The sequence below is a fragment of the Rana temporaria genome, chromosome 2, assembly GCF_905171775.1.
Source record: "Rana temporaria chromosome 2, aRanTem1.1, whole genome shotgun sequence".
Classification (NCBI taxonomy): Eukaryota; Metazoa; Chordata; class Amphibia; order Anura; family Ranidae; genus Rana; species Rana temporaria.
In genome coordinates, this window is record NC_053490.1 from 443847051 (window position 1) to 443873667 (window position 26617).

The 26617-nt window shown below is 44.0% G+C and overlaps 1 protein-coding gene across 1 annotated transcript in view; it reads right to left on the bottom strand.

Annotated features, from left to right (window-relative positions):
• The window catches only part of METTL16 (methyltransferase like 16), a 134001-nt gene that overhangs the window by 11416 nt on the left and 95968 nt on the right, over positions 1-26617 (bottom strand). The window contains exons 7-8 of the mRNA XM_040338445.1: positions 17461-17530; positions 14529-14618 (exon numbers count right to left, since the gene is read on the bottom strand). Of these exons, the coding sequence (XP_040194379.1) occupies positions 14529-14618; positions 17461-17530 (160 nt within the window). The remainder of the gene's footprint in view (positions 1-14528; positions 14619-17460; positions 17531-26617) is intronic.

Consider the following 26617-nt stretch of genomic DNA (forward strand, 5'->3'; position numbering starts at 1 on the left):
TCACTTATACCCAAAACTAGCAATGTGCTTATGCCCGAAACGCAACCAAGCCTGCAATCCTACTGGAAATACTTTTTTGCCTCTATTATGTTACTAAAGCAAAAGCTGCCGTATTAAAGGGACGGTTGTATAACTTACAGAGTTGTTGCAAGGAGAGATGACTTCTGTGAAGTACAATACACCTCAGTGGCAAGTCCTCTCTTAATAACTGTTCCAGCTCTAACAGAAGTTTAAAGCAAGGTCTCTCTGATCAAAAGGCCAGACCAATCTTTCTCAACCAGGATTCCGCCAGAGCCTAGAGGTTCTTTGAGCAATGTCTACTCCTCGGATAACTAAACAAGGAAACCAATTATGTTTTTGTCAGCTATCTTTTGGATGGATTCCTCTTACTTATCACAAATATAAGGAGAATTTTTTTCACTAACTATAACGGTAATATAATACTGGGCATTGTTACTGGGAATGCAGAACTCTATTTGCCCACAAGATGGCAGTGTTCGCTGTTTTGCTTGGCCATGGTTTTAATACAAGTGCCCAGAGCATTCTGGGAAATGTAATCTTGAAGTGGGACCCTGCATACAGTTAAGCTGGGGTTGCAATTACAAGGCCCACAAGGACCAGCAAAAAAAGGAAAGATAAAATAAAAAACCTTGGACGAAGCTAAGCAGTTGGAAAGAGGTGTTCCAATTGGAAAGGTAGAGGGGAGAGCTAAGCCGAGTTAGACTAGACCTGACTGGACCTCATCTAACACAGCCAATACGGAGTTTGAAGAATGGGCTGTTAAGCTGAATGTCAAGCTACTGAGAGGATCTGAGGTGGTGCGGTCATTAGCTGGAACTGCTGCTTCTTTGCCCACCATGCAGAGAGAGTGCTCCAGCATCCAGAGACTGCCACAATAGGATTAGGTGAGAGGGTCTTGGACACACTTAACAGCTTTAAAGCGGTTCTAAAGGCAGAAGGTTTTTTTATCTTAATGCAATCTATGCATTAAGATAAAACGCCTTCTGTGTGCAGCAGCCCCCCCAACACTTACCTGAGGTCCCTCTCTGTCCAGCGATGTCCACGAGTGTCTCAGCCGTCTGAGATTGGCTCCCGCTGCTGTCAAAGTCAGCTAGCCAATCAGATTTGGGGCTCCATGTCTAAATGAGGGACCAGGAGCACAGAAGAGGGACCCAAGAAGAGGAGGATTCAGGCTGCTCTGTGCAATACCACTGCACAGAGCAGGTAAGTATGACATGTTTGTTATTTTTAAACAAAAAAAAGCAAGACTTTAATATTACGAATATGTGATTCCCCTTTGCAAATCAGGCCCAGGGAGTATCTTCTCCCTACATTCATTTGGTTACTCTAAGAGAAAGTAAAAATGCTCTATTGTTGCCTCTTCCCACTGGAATCAAAAAACTTTAAGATCAAAAGACAGTTTTCAGAGTTGCTACAATCCCAGGCTGCTGTTTATACCCCTTTTTACACTGCAAGAGTTCTAAACCTAAACGATGGCCTTGTAAAACAACATATTCAGTTTAAAATAGAAATAAAAGGCAAAACATTTTTGCATATATATATAAAAATACATTAAACATACCATTTCCCTTTTTATAAGTGATCACATGACATTCCCTCTGTTCTCAGCTGCATAAGAGCTGGGGGGAGGAGAAGCAGCAGCACACTGAGCTTCCCAGTGACAGGCTGTGCACGTTTTGGGGTAACAAACGCTTTAACTCCTCCCCTGTTCACAGTGCATTCCAAACTCCTTTGCATGTACCTACATTTCCCCGCTGCTCTTAAAGGTGCATACCCATTGGCTGAGGGCAACCTGACATCCTCTTGTCCCTGAACTTTCTGTCCCGCAAAACACCACTGTTTATGCACGCAATGTTAAAGGGCCCCCTGAGTCGGCAGAAGCCAACACTCAGAACTGTCCAGACTTTGTGGCCTACCTGGAGACAGAGTTGGGCTGAGTAGTGTGTCAAACTCTCAAGCCTAAGCCTAGTACCTCTGTTCTGAGAGTCCTCAAGTGAACTAGATTGTCACATTTATTGTTAGCCCATTTCAGGCACTTGAGAGAGCATCATTTCTCTATTGGAGGGCTATTATTTATGCTTAGTACTGCAGTACATATTGAGTTCACTCCTAGAGGAACATTGGGTTGACTGCATGGTATCTGTTATATTGTTATATGTTAATGTTAAACTATTGATTTACTGTGCCGCTTTTCCTACTTTGGTTTGCCAATACAAACTGTTTATTTTACAACTTGTATGTGTTCTTCCTGTGTGACTGCTGGGAGCTCCAGACAGAGCTAGAGAACAAGCAGAGGACCCAGCATCATCAGCGGGTCTCCTGTGGACTATAGAAATGTGCTAGAAGCAGTAGATATTGTAGTTATTGGCAGGGGTTCCCCGAGACCAAAATGTTATCTGAAAAGGTGCGTTAAAAAGGTTTAGAAAAGTGGTTAATGTTTAGCTCAGCCTGCGGACCAGCGATGTACTGGAACGCCGCTGGACTGGAAGGGTGATATCTCCAGTATTGCTGCAGCTATATCAGAGATATAATTTTTGTTCAGCTGGCGATTCCCTTCACTGTAAAAGTAATCCTAAGAAGCTCTCAACACCACATTTCCCGGGCTCTCCTGAGCAATCGGGGGGTGGGGGGGCCCAGTAAGGATGCCACCAGCGGTATTCGCTTCCCTGTACATAGTGAAATTAACTCATTTTGCGCCCCCCCCCCCCCCCATTACTGTGCGATGTCAAAAACTGGAAACAAGGATTTCTTCCCTTTCGGTTTCTGTTGTGGCTTCAAGCCATTGCCGGTGTTCTATCGGATAGTGCCTGCTATCGAGAAGTGCCCTGGATGAGCTGCGCATGCGCCGCACGGAACAGCACAACAGCTGATTTTACCATCAGCTGTTGTGACGGCACCTGTAGACAATAGCTGACTGAAGAAATTTTTGTGTTGGATTGATCATGTCGGTAAGGGGCGGATTTGTACATGTTGGGGGCGGATTTTTAAATGATGTGCAGTGCTGCAAAACAAATCCGCCCCTCACCGTCACGAATACTCCTCGGCAGCGCGAGGCACAATCTAAAAAAAAAATGTCTTCCATCGGCTATTGTGCGCAGGCTCGCCATCACCACAGCTGATCTTATAATCAGCTGTTGTGCTGTTCTGTACGGCGCATTCGCAGCTCGTTCCGGGCAATTCTCGATAGTGGGCACTATCCGATAGAACACTGGCTTGTATAGCAGCAGATTAAACCTGAGATTTATCTGCTGCTTTAGAGGCCATGGTGCCTTTCCAGGCTCTCAAGTGCAATCGGGAAGCTGAATTACCGATCCAGGGTGGATTATCATAGAGCTGGCCATGGACCAGTTTGTCCCCGGCCATCTCTATGACCCTGGGAGGCTGGAAGCTGTAAACACTACCATTTTTTTTTCTCTGAAAAGCAGAGATCAATGTTTTTTTTTTTAAATGAATTTAATTCTTTCCAAGATAGAAAAGATATCTAGGGTCTCATAAACCCCAGATGTCTCCATAAACTAGACCTGTCATGCCTTATTTCTATTACAAGGGACATTTAGATTTCTTGTAATAGGAATAAAAGTGCTATTTTTTTTTTAAAGGAACAGTGTAAATGTTTTTTAAAAAGGAAGTGAACGTATGCTTAAGTTGCGCCTATATATGTAAACGGCGTTCGCACCACCCATGTGAAGTGTTACAGCGAATGTTAGAGCGAGAGCAGTAATTCTAGCACAAGACCTTCTCTAACGCTAAACTGGTAACCTTTAAAAGGAGTTGTAAAGTCAGAAGGTTTTATCATCTTAATGCATTCTATGCATTAAGAATAAAACCCTTCTGTGTGTAGCAGCCTCCCCAACACCCCCTAATACTTCCCAGAGCCCCATCTCTTTTCAGCGATGTCCAGGAATCCCTCGGCCATCTGGGACTCTCCCTCCTAATTGGCTGAGACACAGCAATGGCGCCATTGGCTCCCGCAGCTATCAAAGTCAGTAGCCAATCAGGAGCGGGTGGGGCCGAACTGCAGCTGCATGTCTGAATGGACACACAAAGCTGCAGCTAGGCTGCCCTCATAGCAAGCTGCTTGCTGTGGAGGCACTCGACAGGAGGGAGGGGCCAGGAGCAGCGAAGAGGGACCCAAGAAGAGGAAGATCTGGGCTGCCCTGTGCAAAACCCACTGCACAGAGGAGGCAAGTATAACATGTTTGTTATTTAAAAAAGAAAAAAAAAAGGAATTTACAATCACTGTAAATAACAAAACAGGTTTATATTTACCTGCTCTGTGCAATAGAGATGGCCCCGATCCTCCTCTTCTCAGGTCCCCAGCGGCACTCCTGGCTCCTCCTCTTCTCTGTGTGCCACCACAGGAAGCTTCTTCAATCCCAAGCCATGCTGCATGTGTCCACTACAGACAGAGCAGCTCAGCCCCCCCCCCCCGCTCCTTTGTCACAGGAGTTGACTGACAGCAGCAGGAACCAGTGACAAAGCCTACGAGAGTGGGGAGAATAGGAGAGAGCCGCTGCAGATAGGCACAGCTCTGGATCGAATGAGGACTTTGGTAAGTATAAAGGGGATGAGGGAGCATTACTTTAACCTAAACATTTTTTTATCTTAATGCCAGGATTGTTTAGGCTTTAGAACCACTTAAACATATCACGGCAGTAGGAAGATCTGGCAGCCAAAAGACCTTTCCATAATTATGGACGGCCATTTTGTCCGTGAATGCAGGTCTCCGCACTGAAAAGATACCAGCCACACCAGCTTGAAGCCAATGACAGTTTAAAAAAAAAACATCCATTTCCAATTAGTTGGCTGGGGGTGTAAGCAAAGGCAGAAGAGCCTTCATAGACATTGAGGCATTTTTTAGACCCAATTTGTAATTGGAGATCCTGTCCCCGTCAAAATGGGGACAAGGTGCTTTGGGGTGCACCCCCCCCCACCATGCTGAGGGCATGTTGCCTGGTATGATTCAAGAAGGGGGGTGTTCGCATGTCCCCCCTTTCCTGACTTGCCAGGCTGCATGCTTCGTTTCCCCTTAAAATCCACACCACACCAAAGGGCTTGCATTGGGGGGGGGGAGGGACCCCATGCTGTTATCTTTTCATAATTTTTAATTGCCAGCATATTTTTTTTTACATTCAGCTGTCAGCAGATAACCTGCTGACAGCTGATGAGTCATCCATTGCTAAGGAAATAGCGATGGGCTTTCCGGCCCTCCCCTTAGCAACCATCTCAATGCGATAAGTTACTGCACGAAAAAAATCGGTAATTACCGTTCAATCGAACAAACGCTGCATTCGTTGTTTAGTGCAAATTCTTCGTAAAAACTGCACTTTTACCGCAAAAGCCAATTTGCTGCATTTTATTTGCTGGTATTTAACTCTTAGTGAATTGATCCCTATGGTTGGATAGTGAAAGGACAAGCAGCGCACAGGGATGCTCATCTCTATTTTACTCTGTTCTCTCCTCCCATCACTGTGCTGTTCCTCTCTCTCCCAGTCTAACCTCTGCTTTACAGGGAGTGCAAGAGGCTGATCCCAGGTCAATCAGGTAATTACAATGCTTGCATTTAAAATATACATTTATTGATGTATTACCCACTTCAGCCCCGGACCATGTTGCTGGTCAATGACCAGACCACTTTTTGCGATTCGGCACTGCGTCGCTATAACTGACAATTGCGCGGTCGTGCGACGTGGCTCCCAAACAAAATTGGCGTCCTTTTCTTCCCACAAATAGAGCTTTCTTTTGGTGGTATTTGATCACTGCGGTTTTTGCGCTATAAACAAAAATAGAGTGACAATTTTGAAAATATAATATAATATATATTATAATATATATATATATATAATATATATATATATATATATATATATATATAATAAATATCCCCCAAAAATATATAAAAAAAGAAATGTTTTTCTCAGTTTAGGCCGAGATGTAATCTACATATTTTTCGTTAAAAATCGCAATAAGCGTTTATTGATTGGTTTGCGCAAAAGTTATAGCGCTTACAAAATAGGGGATAGTTTTATGGCATTTTTATTAATATTTTTTTTTTACTAGTAATGGCGGCGATCAGCGATTTTTATCAGTAATGCGACATTATGGCGGACACTTCTGACAGATTTTTGGGACCATTGGCATTTTTATAGCAATCAGTGCTATAAAAATGCATTGATTACTATAAAAATGCCACTGGCAGTGAAGGGGTTAACACTAGGGGGCGAGGAAGGGGTTAATCATGTTCCCTGGGTGTGTTCTAACTGAAGGGGGGTGGGACTGACATGAGGAAATGACAAATCGCTGTTCATACATTGTATGAACAGACGATAGGTCATTCCCCCCCCTGACAGGACCGGGAGCTGTGTGTAACTGTCTGTGATCGCACCCGCCAGGCACGCGCGTCGGGATCAGGGGCGAGCCCCTAGTGGCCACTTCGCGAGGTGACGTACATCTACGTGACCTCGCGCAGCGGAACCGACCTGCCGCCGTATAACAGCGACGGCTAGTCGGCAAGTAGTTAATTAACCACTTAAGGACCCCTTGCCGCTGATATACGTTGGCAGAAAGGCACGGCTGGGCACAGGCACGTACCTGTACGTTGCCCTTAAGAGCCCAGCTGAGGGGTCGCGAGCGCGCCGCCGGCGGCGCGCTTGCAACCCGGTCCGAAGCTCCGTGACTGCGCCCGCGGGACCCGATTGCCACCGGTGTCCCGCAATCAGTCACAGGAGTTGAAGAACGGGGAGAGGTGTGTGTAAACACACCTTCCCCGTTCTTCTGTGTGGCAGTGACACAGATCGTCTGTTCCCTGATATAGGGAACGACGATCAGTGACGTCACACCTACAGCCACGCCCCCTAAAGAATCACTCCCTTAGGGCACACTTAACCCCTTAGCTCTCCCTAGTGGTTAACCCCTTCACTGCCATTGTCATTTTCACAGTAATCAGTGCATTTTTATAGCACTTTTCGCTGTGAAAATGACAATGGTCCCAAAAATGTGTCAAAAGTGTCCGATGTGTCCGCCATAATGTCGCAGTCACCATTACTAGTAAAAAAAAAAAAAAATATTAATAAAAATGCCATAAAACTATCCCCTATTTTGTAAACGCTATAAATTTTGCGCAAACCAATCGATAAATGCTTATTTCGATTTTTTTTTACCAAAAATAGGTAGAATACATATCGGCCTAAACTGAGGGGGAAAAAAAAAAACATTTTTTTTTTGGGGATATTTATTATAGCAAAAAGTAAAAAAAATGCATTTTTTTCAAAATTGTCGCTCTATTTTTGTTTATAGCGCAAAAAAATAAAAACCGCATAGGTGATCAAATACCACCAAAAGAAAGCTCTATTTGTGGGGAAAAAAAGGACGCCAATTTTGTTTGGGAGCCACGTCGCACGACAATTGTCAGTTAAAGCGACGCAGTGCCGAATCGCAAAAAGGGGCAAGGTCCTTAACCTGCATAATGGTCCGGGTCTTAAGTGGTTAAATGCCTTTAAAATCTGCCACACAAGATAAACAATAATAATGAAATGTTCACTTGCTACTTTCAGTTACAGTCATTCCAGTATTTTGCTTATTTCATTGTCCTAGAAATCCATGCCCAAATTTGCTAGAAAGAACCTCCAATGGCCCTTTTTCTATGTGCACAATGGAAAGCATTAGCCGAAAGATAACAGGTGCACATTTTAAAAATCACCTTTTAACATCTAAATGATGCTGAAAACCTCCAGTAATACTGTGCGCCTTTTACAAAGCCCTGTAGGGGGTGCAGCTTGCAGACTGCGACCAATAACTATTTTATCGACGGCCTATCTGCATTGATGTTACACAGCAAGCTTGTTATTTTTCAGGCAGTGTCAAATTTTGTTTTAAATATCTATTATGCACAAGGTTCTTCATAAAATTCAAAAGCGAGAGAGGGGGGGAAAAATAAATACAGCACTGCGGCTTTAAATGGCGAGACTGGCTGTAAAAACAATCAATTCTATCACGCCACGCTCGGCTTGAAATCACAGTTAGTCATCCTTTAAGACCTTTCACTGGCTGCTTACAATCATACCAATTTAATGCCAACCCTCTGAATTGTAATTGCCAGGCTAGACATCTGCAGTTAACCCCCAACCCATGTGCAAAAAAAAAAAAAAGGCTTGAAATCGATAGACAACATAGTCTCTTAGCCTAGGCTACAAAAGGAGGTGTGACAGGTCGCCCTGGCCACGATCTGACTTTCATTGTTTAACACCAGCCCATGATTATGCCGATAGTTTGATAGAAGCTGTCAGCTAATGCCTTTTTAATTTGTTAAGCCAAGAAAAATCAGTGTGCATGTCTAATCCTTAAGACAAATGGGCATTAGCAGGCTGGTCTGTCACAAAAAGGTATTTATCAGACGGAGGGCAGGGAGCATGTTCGCCCACGGGCTATGGATGAGGATTTTTGTGCCTCCAAAACTCCAACACAGATGATATCATACAGGAGGAGATAGCGCTGGCCATATAACTCAGGCACATTAATAACAATGCAGAGAATACAGATATCACAGCATATGACTTCCCTGCTTTGTTGAGAATATTCAAAGCCCTCGAGGGCGCTGTATATTATTTTTACATCATTTGCACAAAGGAAGATAGCTATGCCATGTGCATTAATACAGGGTATTACACTTTCAGAACAGTATATTTTGCTTTCAGTGCTGTATGAGTTTATAACATCTGCATTTGAGACCATTTATTGCTTTTAATTGATTGTACAAAAATAACAAAATCTCTATTTCATAGGGATATTTAGGGGAAATAATAAAATTGTGCGAATTATATAAAAGTCCATATATGTGACCAAATGAATCAATTTAAATGTACAAAGAGTACTTCTCTCCACATCACAGGGCCGCTCTACTTCTTGTGGTTTTCAAGGGATTTGATAGGAATTAGACACTGATGAGACCAAGATAAACTCATTTGGTTCAGATGGTGTCAAGCATGTGTGGCAGCAACCAGGTGAGGGGTACAAAGACAAGTGTGTCTTGCCTACAGTCAAGCATGGTGGTGGGAGTGTCATTGTCTGGGGCTGCATGAGTGCTGCTGACACTGGGGAGCTACATTTTATTGGGGGAACCATGAATGCCAACATGTACTGTGACATACTGAAGCAAAGCATGATCCCCTCCCTTCGGAGACTGAGCCGCAGGGCAATATTCAGACATGATAATGACCCCAAACACACCTTTAAGATGACCACTGCCTTGTTAAAGAAGCTAAGGGTAAAAGTGATGGATTGACCAAGCATGTCTCCAAACCCTATTAAGCATCTGTGGGGCATCCTCAAATGGAAGGTGGAGGAGCACAAGGTCGCCAACATCCACCAGCTCCATAATGTCATCATGGAGGAGTGGAAGAAGACTCCAGTGGCAACCTGTGAAGCTCTGATGAACTCCATGCCCAAGAAGGCTAAGGCAGTGCTGGAGAGTAATGGTGGACACACAAAATATTGACACTTTGGGCCCAATTTGGACATTTTCACTTAGGGGTGTACTCACTTTTGTTGCCAGCGGTTTAGACATTAATGGCTGTGTGTTGAGTTATTTTGAGGGGACAACGCATTTACACTGTTATACAAGCTGTACACTCACTACTTTACATTGTAGCAAAGTGTCATTTCTTCAGTGTTGTCACATGAAAAGATATAATAAAAAGTTTACAAAAATGTGAGGGGTGTACTCACTTTTATGAGATACTGTAGGTACATAGTAGGTAAGGTTGAATAAAGACAATAGTCCATCCAGTTCAACCTGTGTAGATGGACGTGTGTCAGTGTCTATAATTATTTCCCATTTCCCTATACGTTGTGTTCTTTAAGATGCACATCCAAGAGTCTTTTAAAAATATTCATACTCCCCACTGCCACCACCAATTGTGGAAGAGAGTTGCACAGCCTTTATTGCCCCGACAATGAAAACCCCCCTATGCAATTAAAGGTTAAATCCGTTCTCCTCCAATCTCATTGTATGGCCACGTGTTCTCTTGCACTCCGAGACTGATTAGTTTTCTCACTATGCTAGGATCACCATTGAGGTATTTGTAAATCGCTATCATGTCCCCTCTTAAGCATCGCTTCTCCAGCGAGAATAAATTCTGTGCTTGTAGTTGTTTCTTGTAATGGAGGTCGTCCAGTCCCCTTATTAATTTTCTTGCCCTTCTTTGGACTCTCTCTAGCACATCCCTTCTGAAGACTGGTGACCAGAACTGGACGGAGTACTCCAGATGTGGCCTAACCTGAGTTTTATAAAGAGCAGGATTATTGTTTTATCCCTGGAGTTTATATCTTTTTTTATGCATGCAAAAATTCTGCTGGCTTTGGTAGCTGCAGCTCGACATTGCTTGCTTAAGAGAACAATGGGTGACCCCTAAAAGTCGCACATCTAGGTGTCCCGGAGTGGTCGAGTAGAGGGGCAACCTCAGCCTGGACTACAACCAGTCATGGGGATCATTGCATGCTATTGCTCAATCTGTCATCTACTAGGACCCCCCGAGATCTTTCTCCATCCTTGATTCCCCCAGCGTTTCTCCCCCTAGTAATTTGTATTTATGTTTTTTGCATTATTTTTCCACATTAAACCTCATTTGCCATGTAGTTGCCCAATCCATTATTTTGTATAAGGCTTAATGTAAAATTTCTATATCCTGATGTGAAGTTATTGCCCTGCTTATTTTTGTGTTGTCCGCAATTGAGTTATTTATCCCATCTCCTTTATCATTAATGAATACATTGAAAAAAACTGGTCCCAAAACAGAGCCCTCGGGGTACCCCACTTACCACTCTCCAGACCAGTCTGAGTGCACGTTATTAATCACCACCCTTTGAACACGCGATCTTGCACAGTGCCCCAGACCGGCAGAGATTGACAGTTATTTTGTTTTTGTTCCATTTGCGAATAATCGCACCAACTTATGTCAGCCTCTCATCTCTGCTTGGCAATGGTCTTGCCCATTTCAGCCTTGTGTAGGGCTACAATCTTGTCCCTGACATCCTTGGACAGCTCTTTGGTCTTGGTCATTGTGGAGACATTGTAATCTCATTGATTGATTCGGTGGACAGGTGTCTTTTATAGAGGTAACAAACTGAGATTTGTAATGTCAGGCAAGGATGGACTAGAAGGCCTGGCTTGCAATCTCTGCTTTAATTCATCCCAAAGATGTTCTATCGGGTTGAGGTCAGGACTCTGTGTAGGCCAGTCAAGTTCCTCCACTCCAAACTCGCTAATCCATGTCTTTATGGACTTTGCTTCGTGCACTGGTCCAAAACATTTGGTGGAGGGGGGATTATGGCGTGGAGTTGTTTTTCAGGGGTTGGGCATGGCCCCTTAGTTCCAGTGAATGGAACTATTAAGGTGTCACCATACCAAGATATTTTGGATAATTTTTATGCTCCCAACTTTGTGGGAACAGTTTGGGGAGGGCCCCTTTCTGCTCCAATATGACTGCGCACCAGTGCACAAAGCAAGGTTCATAAAGACATGGATGAATGAACGAGTTTGGAATGACAAGACAATGCGGCTTCCACATATGTTACTGTTGCACACTACAGGCTAGACAGTAGGTGTGCTGGGAAATTTTTTGTTTTGTTTGTGCTGTGCAAAGGCCTTCCATATTCACCTTACTTTAAAAGCTAGTTATAAAGTGCGATGGTTGCCATTTTTGCTTAGATTGTTGGAATTAGTGCAAGGACACACTGGGTGCCTTCAGCTGCCAATTTGCTGTGTTGGGCTTCTATTGTGTTCCTGTGACTTAAGGAGGAATGGGCTGCCTCCAGGCATATCTTGCCCTTAATGTATCCATTGCTATATATGCCTCAACATGGAGACTTTCAAAGATTAGAGTTAGGGCTGCATTTCATGAGGCAGTGTGGCTTCCACATGTATTTGCAAATGTTGTGAAGGTAACATCTAACACACATTGTTGCTGGATAGCTGGAAAGTATGCTGGGAAACTTTTTGTTTTGTTTGTGCCATGTAAAACCCTTCCATGTGCACTCTACTTTATTTATTTATTTTCATTTTATAGAAATTGCGTTTATTAAAAATACAAAACAGAGCCTCTGGGCATACCCCGGCTCGATATAAACCGATAACAAAACCCTAAAAGTAATTCAAGTATACCTCACAGTCAAAAGAGAGAGATACCACATGTAAACAAATATACATATATAGCAGCTAAAACAGGAATCACAGTGAAACTGATCAAGTAAGTATAATGGTGCTACAGGCAGGTATATGAAACAAGGTGGGTACTGGTAAAGTGCAAAATCAACAGGGTGCTACTAGTCCCCCAGAGAAAGACCATAGAAAGCGGTTGCAATAGAAAGGTCAGTGCAGCTTCAGGGTCTCTAAGAGGCCAGAGACTGAAAACAGCAGACTGATCCTCCAGAGTGGGGTACATCACGTCCATAGGAGCCCAAATTGTCTCATTTAATAAAGGAGTGAAAAGCAGAAGACCACAATACTATAGAATCTGTGCGGGAATTCGCAGGAGCACACTTATAGTTACTGCAATCATTCAGCAGGACTTTGGTACACTGGGTCACAAAATCATGCATGACTATAGCAGGATATCTAGTTGACAAGACTGGAAAGGGAGGACTTTAGAGTGGAGGAGCTTGTGCCATGCACTAGATTTCAATAAATTTACAGGAACGTAGAAAATCAAATTTTCTTCATTGTACAGGAGAGGGCACAGTTTTTCTTCATAACAAATGGGAAGTCCAAAAGTAGTAGGTGAGGGTAACTAATATGCAACAACTAATTTATAACCAAAAGACCCTTAAAAAAAACTCCAGACCTAAATGGGCCAAACAACAGCCTGCAAAACTTTGTGGCTGAAACTGGCATTAGAAGTAGTTTACCCTTTTTGCTACCAGGTCTGTATGGTGGATGGACCTACAGCACCATTTCCAGCTGGCCAGGTCTGTATGCTGAATGGACCTGGCATGGCTCCTTCTGCTAAAGCTCATGGTCACTTCTGGTAGACATTTTTTACCAGCCCTCTTACTTTGCTGAATGAACCCAGTAAGCAATTGTTATGGATTGCTCTTGTGTCCAATCGTAGCTAAAGCATTATAAACGGTGTTTACTATGCTTCAGTTTGTCAATGAATAGAATTCTCTATACATACACTTGTGTTCATTCATCCACAGTGAAGCTGAGACTGGCTTTCTTTAGTTTCAAAAAATACATTAGGGGTCTGTTTAGACCTCTGATATCTCTCCAAAGCTCCGCCCCCCCCTCCCAATTTTTTTTAACAAATATTACAAATAAAATTATACCCGTTAAAAAAATAAATCAATAACATTGTATCAAAATAAATAAAAAGAAAAAACATAGTAAGGGTAGATTTAGACATGCATCTAAATCTCTCTTGCCTCTGATGCCCGCCAGAGGCTACTGACAGGGGGTGAGGAAGCCATGCAACACCTCCTGTGTAGCTTTTCTTTGGGCACAAAGTGAAGCATCGGGGGCACAGCATGTAAACACCCCCATACACTGCCTAATGCAACTTAAGGGGGGGGGGGGGCGGGTTGGTGGGCAGCAGAAACGCAGCTCAATCAAGCATTTTATTTGCCGTGATATATGTCAATTGTCTCTTTCTATGTTGTACAATACCACTGTTACATGCCAGGTATCACTGCAGCAAAGAAACCCAAACTTGACATTAGAAGGGTTTGTTTTTTAGCCAGAACTTACTAGAGGACACACAGAGAAAATCTGTGTCCTGTTTACTTTACTGAATTTTCTATGGAATAGGTTAGTTGTTCACAAGAATGGATTCTCCACATAAATGCAATAATTTGGTTGAAAAGGCAAAATTGGCCTGTAAAAGCTGTGATCAAAATAAGTGGACCCTACCGTGACAGGGTTTTGGATAAAAGTTAAAAACCTAGTATAGTGGGTTTTTTTGGGGGGGGGAGATTTTCTTTTAATACTTTTCAAATGCAATTCAGGTACAAGTCAACTAACAGTAAACAACACAAAACAAAAAACAAATACCACAGCACCGGTGGCTACAACAGCAATTCCAGCTATCAGTCATACAAAAGTTGAGGAACAAAATCATACCATGAGTAAACAGTACTTATCAAGGGTCACACAAGATACAATAAAAATCAAGCAAAAATACGTAACCAAAAATAAAATCGGACGAGTTCCTGGTAACCTCAAAGAACGAAGGAGACTGTCACAGGGCAACTAATTATGTAGGTTAAAGAAGGGATCACAGGAGAGACATGAAGAATGTCATACATGCCATATAACAACCAGCATAGGTTTGAATATTTCCCTGTTACACCCAAAATGGACAGATCGGCTAATAGTACAACAATGGTCTATAGATGTTTATCATAATGATGAGTAGCGTTTCATCTTTCATTCTCTAGGGGAAATGCAAGGAGTCTTGTTCTAACAAGAAACTTAGAAACAATGATTTTTTTGTTGGTTACAACAACTTGTTACCTACAGGGATTGTCACATCATCATAGAAGCTCCATGCCAGTGCCCAACGCATGGTTTTTCCCTGATAAAATTCTGTATACGCAACTTTGGATACCTATAATAAAATATAAGACACAATTTTAACATACCAAGCATTTTCCATGTGGAGTACATCTCTGAATTGACAGGCAATATATTCTTATTACTAAAGGGATTGTAAAGGTTTGTGTTTTTTCACCTTAATGCATCGTAAACACCACAACCCCCCGTTTTCCTTACCCGAGCCCGTTCACCTGCTGTGCACGTCCCCCGGCATTCCTCTTCTCCACGGAGTCTCTGCGTTGAATTGATAGATTGATAGCAGCGCAGCCATTAGCTCCTGTTGCTGTCAATCAAATCCAAGATCGCGCTTGCGGAGGGGGAGGGACGAGTCATGCTCTGTGTCGATGGACGCAGAGTGTATGACAGGGAGCGCGCCCGCAAGCTAACCCCCTCTGGAGAGCTTCCCAGAGGGGATTAACTATTGAGGAGAGGAGTCGAGACAGCCACCAAGGGACCCCAGAACATGAGGATCGGGTCCACTCTGTGCAAAACGAACTGCACAGTGGAGGTAAGTATGACAGTTTTGTTATTTAAAAAATAAATACAAAATAAACCTTTACAATCACTTTAAGGTTAGCTTCAATACTGAGATTTGAAACTCTAGCAGGCACAGTTTGCTGTGTTAGGCCCCGTAGGCAGAATTCAGCCAGAAACTCGATGGGAGCCGTATTCTGCCGAGGAAACCGGTCGTCTGTACACTTTTGGTCGAGGAAACCGACGAGGAACTCGTCGAGCCAAATAGAGAACATGTTCTCTATTTCCTCGTTAGTCAATGGGGAAACTTGGCTCGCCGAGATCCTCGGCGGCTTCACAAGGAACTCGACGAGCAAAACGATGTGTTTTGCCCGTCGAGTTTCTCGGTCGTGTGTACGGGGCCTTACTGAAGATCACGATTACATTTGGGTCAATCTAGTTTTGCCTTAAAAAAAACAAAGCCCATAATTGCTAGTGTTACCCTGAACACACGTATAATGTCCTTTATTGCACAAATTTATTGTGCCAAATACTGACAAACTAATTTTCTCAACCATTATTCATTTTCCTGCAGATTTTGAGACATTGGGGTTGAGTTACTAAAGGCAAATCCACTCTGCACTGCAAGTGCACTTGGAAGTGCAGTCACTTTAGATCTGATGGGGAAATCAAAAATGAGGAGAAACTCTGCTGATTTTCTCATCCGATCATGTACAAGCTAAAATGCAGATTTTTATTTTCCTTGCATGTCCCCCTGAGAACTACAGCGATCACGCCTTTAGTAAAATAAACCCCATTGTGTAATTTTTTTTCCCCATTTAATTGCTGCACTAGTCACATCTTTAATTTTAAACATTCAAACTGAACAATTTTTTGGTGCATCCAAGAAAAGATTCTTGGTTTGTATACTTTGTAATACATATTTACAATTTATAGGAAAGTCACACCTACATCTGTAGCTCTCCTCTTTATTGTGAGCTTACCCTTAATTACCATAAAATGTTTGTAAGCAAATACATTTTCATTTGGCAGTAATATCTGTAGTACGTAAAAAAGGGCTACTTTATGTACCATATGTAATGTGAGTATTTGGCATGGTAGAGTAGGGACTGGCCATTACTTTGATTTAGCCAACTTGAAAGAGTAGATGAAAGTATTTAAACCAAGAATTCTATTACTTAAAGCATTTTTTTCATGGTAACACATAGGTAAATTATATAATTTAGATATTATTTTAACACATTTGCTAATGGGACATTAGGGGGGAGATTTACTATAACTGGTGCAAATGGAATCTGGTACAGCGTTACATAGCAACCAATCAACTTCTAGGATATATTGTCAAAGATTAAAGGGTAAGTTCAACGTTACAGAAAAATCTGTAAGGTAAACTTACACAAGACTCCCTTCTCACTGTCCCCCTGACCTTCAGTGCGGTGATCTCCCCTTATGAGCCCTGCTATAGCCGCCTCACCGGACCGGGGCTTAGAAATCCCATTGGAGCATTCTAATTGGTCGGTGCAGTCACATGGATCCCACGTAGCCTGTTCTGTCAGCGGGGTAGAAGTAGAGAGATTGCTGAGGGGATTTCTAATCCCCAATCTGGTGAGCCGGCTACAGCAGGGCTCAGAAAGGGATGTGCTCCAGGTCAGCGGGACGGGGGGTGAGGAGGGGGTCCTGTGTTGGTTCGCCTTACAGATTTTTCTGTAAAGGTGAGCTTACACTTTAAACGAACAAGCCAAAACCCAGATAGCAAGCAATTGAGCTGCACATTTGAAAATGACTTGCTAAGCTATTGTTAGACTTGCCAGGCTTCACAAATTCGTTGCACAATTGCAGCAAGTCCGCATTGCATTTCTCAGCAAACGTTCTGCAAGTCTGCTGCAAGTTCTGGTTCAGTTATGTTGTGCAATAGTCATCCCACCACAGGGGTCACTGTGACTTGCAAAGCTATTGCCGTAGACTCACCACTGCAACTTTGCTCTTGCTAGAGACTTGCCACGCAAATTTGCTACAAATTGTAAAAGTGTCAACTAGAACTTGTGCTTCAAGTGCTTACAATTCAACACTGCCACAAATTTGTGACAAGTTATCCTTGCTATCTGGGAATTAGAAGCCGATTGGTTACCATGCACAGCTCTACCAGATTCTGTGTGCACCAGTTATAGTAAATCTCCCTCTCCTAGGTGTCCAATATTAGCTTTCCTCTTTAACTGTTGATCTTAAACTGATTGCCAGGAGTCTTTTGTTTTGTTTTTTATATTGCAGGATTTTTTTTAAAACACTTAATTGAAATTCCTACCCGAGTTGTTAGCAGACTTCAAAATGTTGATTCTCTTTTCCCTCAGACTACAAAAAAACAAGAATAACAAAAAACATACCCCTTGTATTTGTAGCTCTTCCTTCAATGGCGCCAAACTGCACTTCTTACCCAGCATGCAGCTGTACCATCTAAAAAGAAAGAACCCACAGGGTATATAATTGGTGAGCTTTATTTCACTGCAGGAAAATACATGAGCCAAGAGCAGCCCAACATTCCCCTGTATTTTGAATAAATTATCAGTTAGTGGTTCAGACATCTTGACATTTCTCAGCAAAACAGAGCAAACATGGGGAACACAATTTCTGATTTGCATTAATTAATCAATTCTAAAATCACTCCAGTGTGGCTCAATTGCTCCATGGAAACTGAACAGATTGTGATAACGGATTGCAAGTTTTGTAAGAAAGACCTGAAGTAAAACAAAATGCAGCATTAGTGAACTACAAACCCCTAGGTAAGGGAATAGCTGCAATTGAGGATCACAGACACTTGTGACATCTGCATGGGCTTGCACAAAACAGACTAAACCAGTGATGTGGTTGGTGTGGCAATACAAATACAATTCCTAAAGCTTAGTTTTTTATGTACAGATTTATATTGCAAAAAATAAAAAATAAATCTGTAAAAAAACAGCTCATACTCCCTGATCACCGGCCGGTTGCAGCGATCCGCTCTTCCTCTCCTCACTGACAACTTCTGTGTGAGGAGAAGAGGGCTGATCGCTTAGCACCCGGCTTTCCATTTACCTCACATGATGGCTGTGATTGGACACAGCCATCATGTGATCAGGAGGGCCAGTCACAGAGCCCTTCTGCTGATCTGAGATGTGCCGTGTCCGGGTGACGGGAGCGATCCCCCCTTCTGAAAGACGTTCCTGAACATCCACTCAGGAGCAAGCACCCATCTGGCCGTATATGTGCAGTGGCCAGGTGGGAAGTAGTTAATTTGTATAGTAAAAAATAAAAACCTAGTGGTGATCAAATACCACCAGAAGAAAGCTCTATTTGTGGGAAGAAAATTATAAAAATGTAGTTTGGGTACATGACTGCGCAATTATCAAAGTGTGGCATCGCTGAAAACTGAAAATTGGACTGGGCAGGAAGGGGGTTTAAGTGCAGAAACTGATAGGCTGCTCAGCTATAACATCTTTGCTATAGCACTGTTTACCCTGTTATACAAGCTGTACACTCACTACTTTACATTGTAGCAAAGTGTAATTTCTTCAGTGTTGTCACATGAAAAAATATTATAAAAAGGTTTACAAAGATGTGAGGGGTGTACTACCACTTTCTGTGAGATACTGTATTTGTAAAAAAAAAAAAATTGATTTTTCATTTTCCTTCCACTGCACAATTATGTGCCACTTTTTGTTGGTCTATCACATAAAATACATACGTTTTTGGTTGTAACATGACAAAAATGTGGACATTTCACAGGGGTATGAATACTTTTTCAAGGCACTAGAACTTTATTTCTGAACTTATTTTTTTTTTTTTTTTTGTATGTGTGGATTTTGCATGGGTTGTTACCTACATATTTAGAAATATATTTATCTTGGCATCAGTTGACGTGTTCAATACTTATTTTACCTGCTGTATTACTGCTGAAAGTCTGCTTTCTGATAGTGACAGGAGTGACAGGAGTGAACCATGCCTGTACAGCCTCCACCATGTGACACAGTGACAACGCTAGAGCACAATTGGGAGAGAAATTGCCTGAACAGGAAACCTTCATGACAGGATCATCAGGGATTTAGGGAAAACAGGTAGGGGCACAGCAATGGTAGATTTCTCAAATGTTTGGGGTTGGGCTTTAAAGCGGTTGTATACCCGCAAATATTTATATATATACTAGCATACTAGCTCATTATGAAATGCTTACCTTAGAACAGTGGTTCTCAACTCCTGTCCTCAGGACCCACTAACAGGTGAGATTTTAAGCATTACCTTGGGGAGATGCAGACTAGAATACTGCAATCATTACATAGTTACATAGTTAGTCAGGTCGAAAAAAGACACAAGTTCAACCACAAAAAATAAAAAACAAAATAAAAAACACAGTACAATCCTATACACCCAGCTCCATACCCACAGTTGATCCAGAGGAAGGCAAAAAAAACCAGCAGAGCATGATCCAATTTTCTACAGCAGGGGAAAAAATTCCTTCCTGATCCCCCGAGAGGCAATCGGATTTACCCTGGATCAACTTTACCTACAAATCTTAGTACTCAGTTATATTCTGTACATTTAGGAAAGAATCCAGGCCTTTCTTAAAGCAATCTACTGAGCTGGCCAGAACCACCTCTGGAGGGAGTCTGTTCCACATTTTCACAGCTCTTACTGTGAAAAAAAGAGATTTTTAATACAGCTTACCTGTAAAATCTTTTTCTTGGAGTACATCACGGGACACAGAGCGGCATTCATTACTATATGGGTTATATGGAGTACCTTCAGGTGTAGACACTGGCAATCTCAAACAGGAAATGCCCCTCCCTATATAACCCCCTCCCATAGGAGGAGTACCTCAGTTTTGTAGCAAGCAGTATGCCTCCCAAAATGGTCCTCAAAAAAGAGGGGTGGGAGCTCTGTGTCCCGTGATGTACTCCAAGAAAAAGATTTTACAGGTAAGCTGTATTAAAAATCTCTTTTTCTTTATCGTACATCACGGGACACAGAGCGGCATTCATTACTATATGGGATGTCCCAAAGCAATGCTTACAATGAGGGGAGGGAGAACATCTCCAAGACAAAAGGATTTAATTTAGAGATATACTCAAATCATAATAAATCCAACTTAGTTGAGAAAAATAAAATTTTTAAATTTAACTCGAACAAGAGGAGCCCCCGGAATCCGAGGGTCTCAAACTGCAGCCTGCAGCACTGCCTGCCCGAAGGCAGTATCAGTATTCCTTCTTGCGTCCAACTTGTAGAATTTTGTAAACGTGTGGACAGAAGACCAGGTTGCCGCCTTGCAAACTTGAGCCATAGAGATCTGGTGGTGTGCTGCCCAGGAGGCGCCCATGGCTCTAGTAGAATGAGCCTTTAATGATACTGGAGGAGGCAACCCTTTCAAGCCGTAGGCCTGAGTGATTAATTGCTTAATCCACCTAGAAATGGTGGACTTTGCAGCTGCCTGCCCCTTCTTGGGCCCATCCGGTAGAATGAACAGCACATCTGTCTTCCGGATCTTCTTTGTAGCTTTAAGATAGGCCTTCATGGCCCTGACAATATCCAAGGTATGCAGCAACCCTTCCTTTCTGGAAGTAGGTTTAGGGAAGAAGGATGGTAATACCAAATCCTGGTTCAAATGAAAACTGGATATGACCTTCGGAAGGAAGGAAGGATGAGGGCGGAGAACGACCCTGTCCTTATGAAAAACAAGATATGGTTCCTTACAGGATAAGGCTGCCAGCTCCGAAACTCTTCTTGCGGAAACTATGGCAACCAAAAATACTAACTTCCTTGTCAGTAGAACCAAAGGAATATCAGCCAACGGCTCAAACGGTTGTTTCTGTAAACTTGACAGAACAAGATTTAAATCCCACGGACAAAGCGGGGATTTAACTGGAGGTCTAATACGTAAGACCCCTTGAAGGAAGGTCTTAACCAGCGAGTGGGTGGCCAGCGGCCGCTGAAACCACACTGACAGAGCAGAAATCTGTCCTTTGATTGTGCTTAATGCCAATCCTTTATCCACTCCTAGCTGGAGAAAACTTATACTCTATCGATGGTAAATTTGCGAGAAAGCCATCGCTTGGACTCACACCAGCCTACATAGGCCTTCCAGACCCTGTAATAAATCACCCTAGAGACCGGTTTCCTGGCTCTGATTAGGGTAGAGATTACTTTCTGAGACAGACCTCTACCCCTGAGAATCAGGGATTCAGCTTCCAGGCCGTCAAATTTAGATGCCGTAAGGCAGGGTGGAGGATCGGACCTTGCGATAGCAGGTCTGGCCGTAGAGGAAGAGTCCAAGGGTCTCCCACTACCATCCTTAAGATTAGTGAGTACCATGCCCTTCTGGGCCATGCTGGAGCTACCAGGATGACTGGTATGTGCTCCACCCAGATCCTGCGCAGCAGGCGGGGTAGTAACTGGAGCGGGGGAAACGCATAAAGAAGTTTGAACTGATGCCAAGGGCAAACCAACGCATCGGTTCCGCAGGCCATCGGATCCCTTGAGCGGGACATGAACCTGTCTAGTTTCTTGTTGAGTCTCGATGCCATGATATCCACGTCCGGCACTCCCCATCTTTGGCAGAGTGCTTGAAAGACTAGTGGATGCAGAGACCATTCCCCCGGCCATAGAGTCTGGCGGCTTAAGAAGTCCGCCTGAAAGTTGTCCACTCCTGGAATGAATATTGCCGATATGCAGGGCACATGAGCCTCTGCCCATAGAAGAATCAAGCTCACCTCTCTCTGAGCGGCTTGACTCCTGGTTCCCCCTTGGTGATTTATGTGTGCCACGGCCGTGGCATTGTCTGATTGAATTCTCACCGGGAACCCCTGCAATTTTGACGTCCAAGCCCTGAGGGCTAGTCGAGCAGCTCTGAGCTCCAAGATGTTGATGGGCAACTGCTTCTCTGGCTTTGCCCAAGTACCTTGGCGAGTGCAACCATCCAAAATTGCTCCCCAGCCCGTCAGGCTGGCGTCTGTGGTCACTATCTTCCAAGCCACTGGGCTGAAAGACCTCCCCTTCAGTAGATTCTGAGGGTCTAACCACCAACACAGACTTTGTCGGACTCTTGATGAGAGCGGCAACGGGATATCCAAGGCCTGTGGCCTTCTGCTCCATGCTGACAGGATGGCTGCCTGTAGGATGCGAGTGTGGCTCTGGGCGTATGGTACCGCCTCGAATGTGGCCACCATCTTGCCTAGTAACCTCATACATAGGCGAATAGTCGGTTCTTTCTTGCTTAGAACCAGTAGGATTAATTCCTTGATGGCTTTTACCTTCCTCAGAGGTAGGAACACTCCTTGTTGTTCTGTGTCTAATCTCATGCCGAGATATTCCAACTGCTTTGTGGGCTGGAAAGCTGACTTTTCTCGATTTAGGACCCAGCCGAACCTCTCGAGGTATTGGACCGTGAGGGCCACTGCTCGCTCCAAGCCGGGAGACGAGTGATCTATGACTAGGAGGTCGTCCAGGTATGCTAGGATCGTGACCCCTTGGATCCTTAGTTTGGCTAGGATTGGAGCTAGGACCTTCGTGAACACCCGGGGGGCCGTAGCCAACCCGAAGGGAAGCGCCACGAATTGGAAGTGACGCGAAGCCACCATGAAGCGTAGATATCTTTGATGTGGCTGATAAATTGGAACATGAAGGTAGGCATCCTTTATGTCTATGGACGCCATGAAGTCGTCCTTCTGGAGTGTGGCAGCTGCTGACCGCACGGATTCCATCCGAAATGAGCGGATCTTTAGATATGCATTTACCATCTTTAGGTCCAAAATTGGCCTGACATATCCATTGGATTTTGGGATGATGAATAGGTTGGAGTAGAAACCCAGCCCCTGTTCCAGGACTGGTACCTCTACTATTACTTCCTGGGAAAGTAGATGATCTAATGCCGATCTTAATGCGGCTCCCTTTTCCGGATCGTTTGGAATCCTCGACTTCTGGAAATGAGGAGGAGGAAACCTTAGGAAATCTAATTTGTAGCCTGTGGCCACGGAAGACCGTACCCACTCGTCGGGAATGCTGGCTTCCCAAATCTCTGAAAAGAGTCGCAGCCTTCCCCCCACCTTCGTGGGTGGGGGCGCCCCTTCATAAGGTTGGCTTGGGGGCTGGTTTTGCTGGTTTGCGAAACCACTGCCTTTTGCCTCTAACAGCCTGTCCTTGTGATCTGCTGTTGAAGCCGAAGTTTGCTTTTGCAGGAGGCCGTCGATACTGCTTGGCATTAGAGGGCCCCTGCCCAGGGGAATACTGTCGTTTAAACGCAGGTCCCTGAACCTTCTTCTTAGTTGGCAAGAGAGTACTCTTGCCGTTTGAAATGGTCTGAATGTATTTATCTAGGTCTTCTCCGAAGAGTCGTCCTCCATGGAAGGGGAACCCTACCAGGAGCTTCTTGCATGGGGGCTCAGCCTCCCAGCTTTTTAACCATAAGAGTCTTCTCATATGGATAAGGGATAACGATAAACGTGACGCTTGCTGGATAGAATCCTTGATTGCGTCTACCGTAAAACATATGGCCTTAGGGACATCCGAAAATTTTTCTGCCTGCTGGGCCGGAATAAGTTTAAGCATCTGCTTAAATTGATCCGATAATGCTTGAGCGACCCCAATCGCAGCCACAGCTGGCTGTACTACTGCCCCTGCAGTAGTGAAGGAGTTCTTAAGTAGTGCTTCCAAGCGCTTATCAACTGGATCCTTGAACACCTGTATGTTTTCTACAGGGCATGTTAACGATCTGTTAACACATGAGATGGCTGCGTCCACTGCAGGAGTAGCCCATCTTTTGGAAAAATTTTCTTCCATAGGATATAGGACAGAGAACCTTTTAGGTGGTAAGAAGATCTTATCTGGCTTGTTCCAATCTTGGAACAAAATTCCCTCTAATAGAGGATGGATCGGAAACACAGCATTGCTTTGAGGCGCCCTCAGTGAGCCCAAAGCTGAAACCGTCGATACCTGGAGATCTGGTACTGGCAAGTTGAATGTCCTATGGACCAAGTCCGACAATCCTTGAATCCACCAGCTCTCCCTCAGGGAGACTGCCCCAGACTCCTCTGTATCCGGGTCTTCGATCCCTGAACCTACTTGGTCCGTGTCCAAGAGGTCGTCCAATTCCCCTGAGGAAAGGACCTCCTCTTCTGAGGGTCCGCGCTCGGGCGACGGAGATCTATTCCGCTTACTGCCCCGCATAGCTGCGGATATCATTTTTCCCATGCTTTTCTGCATCTCTTTTAAAGAGGTGAGTAATACCTCCTCCGTGACCATCTTAGGGTTGGACTGACCCGCGTCAGCTCCAGCCCCAGATCCCGATGGCCCCAAGGCTCCCTGTAGGGAAAACAGCGGCATACCATGGTACAATACCGAGGTACACCTGCTACCTATTGGTATTTGGAACTATAAAAGTTAATTGTCCAAACACCTGTTTGGGGGATAAAAAAATGCTTCCTCTCCCCTAGATGACTTTTTTTTTTTTTTTTTTTTTTTTTTTCGTTTTTGTTTCAAATCCAGGAAAGAAAAAACATTCTGTCCCCCTGAGTAGTATTGCAAAGAAAAACTATGAGATGGAAAAGAAACAGCCTATTTCTAGGCTTGACAAAACAGTCCTCTGAAGACTGCAATATCCTTTCTGGCCACTGTGTGTCCTCGGCGCCCCGTGCTGCCGCTCTGGTCTTTCTCCTCAGTTCCAAAGTATTGATGGAACAAACAAGGAAGGGCCGCCCCTTCCTTTAAGCCACTGACCCGCCCTTCCCCCCCAGCAACCTCAAACAGGAAATGCCCCTCCCGACAGGGGGAGGGGGGGGGATTTTGGGAGGAAGGGACCTCTCTGTTCCAGCAAACTGCAGCCTGCAGCCTGGAACCATGAGGAGGTCAGCGTTTTGCCTGCTTGCAGGCTCTGAGGAGGAAGACTGAATGGAGCATCGCCTGGAGGCCTGCAGGTAAGCAAAGCTCTCTGACACACACATATATTTTTATATAACACAGGCCCCACTCAATGCTTTTCCAACACTACAAGGGAGGTCACATCTTATGGGGAATAATACATAGAGAGCCATCCTATCTTTATGATATGTGACTAGTTTGCCAGATGCAGTGCATAACTTTAGGCATGTCCCCTGTGACCCCCCAGAAAAAAACCTGCTAAGAACCAAGTTCCGCAAGTTTTCCCCTCACTTACCTGCTCCATGCCGCAGGACTTTGCCAAGCAAGAGGCCCAATCTTCCCCCATCTCCATGGGGATGTCTAGACCTTCAGGCCCTGGGTTCCTATGAAGGATCCACTGTCCTGGGCCCATATAGCACCCTGGCAACAGAAAACTTTAGGTACCCAAAGGTTTCTAAGTTCTGGGCCCAGGGTCCAGCTCTCTAAAAAGAAAAGCATTATGGGCTATACCCCAAGGGTTTGGGGTCCGGTTACTGACCACTTTAGCGCTGAGGCTTTTTTGGACAGAACCGGTAGCTCACCTAATCCCAAGGATGCGGAGGCAAGCTAAACCATGACTAACACCTAAGACACTGGCGTAAAAAAAAGTGAGGTACTCCTCCTATGGGAGGGGGTTATATAGGGAGGGGCATTTCCTGTTTGAGATTGCCAGTGTCTACACCTGAAGGTACTCCATATAACCCATATAGTAATGAATGCCGCTCTGTGTCCCGTGATGTACGATAAAGAAAACCTTTCCGTATTTGGAGGTGAAATCTCTTTTCCTCTAGACGTAAAGAGTGCCCCCTTGTCCTCAGTGTTGACCATAAAGTGAATAACTCAACACCAAGTTCACTGTATGGACCTCTTATATATTTGTACATGTTGATCATATCCCCCCTTATTCTCCTCTTCTCAAGAGTGAATAAATTTAGTTCTTCTAATCTTTCCTCATAGCTGAGCTCCCCCATGCCTATCAGTTTGGTTGCCCTTCTCTGCACTTTCTCCAGTTCTCCGATATCCTTTTTGAGAACTGGAGCCCAAAACTGAACTGCATATTCCAGATGAGGTCTTACTAATTGAGCAGCAAATGATATCACCTGTGATGCATTTCAGTTATCTTGCAAACCTGGCCTGTTAGTGGGCCCTGAGGACCGGAGTTGAGAACCACTGCCTTAGAACGAGGCGTCTGCATCTGATCCCAGTCTACGCCAAGGGAGCTGACATGTTCCCTCTGCGTTTATTTCGGCTTCTCGGCTCCGGCGCTGTGAGTGGCCAGAGACCCGCAGGAGACTACTTCCTGGCAAGGACCTGCAGCCGGGCCTTTACAACGCATACGCGGCTGATGTCAGCGGCTGCATGCAAAGTGAATATCTCCTAAACCGTACAGGTTTAGGAGATATTCATTTTACCTACAGGTATAGGCTTACCTGTAGGAAAAAAAAGTATACAACTAGTTTAAAGTTTATAGGAGATTTTAGTGATTTGGTTTACATCTAATGATTTCATTTTTTCATGAAATAGTTTTGTTTTTCAAAATAGAAACAAAAAATAAAACAAAACAGACTTGTGAATAGTTACTACTGACAATTAAACTTAATTTATAAATAATTTTTTTCTAAA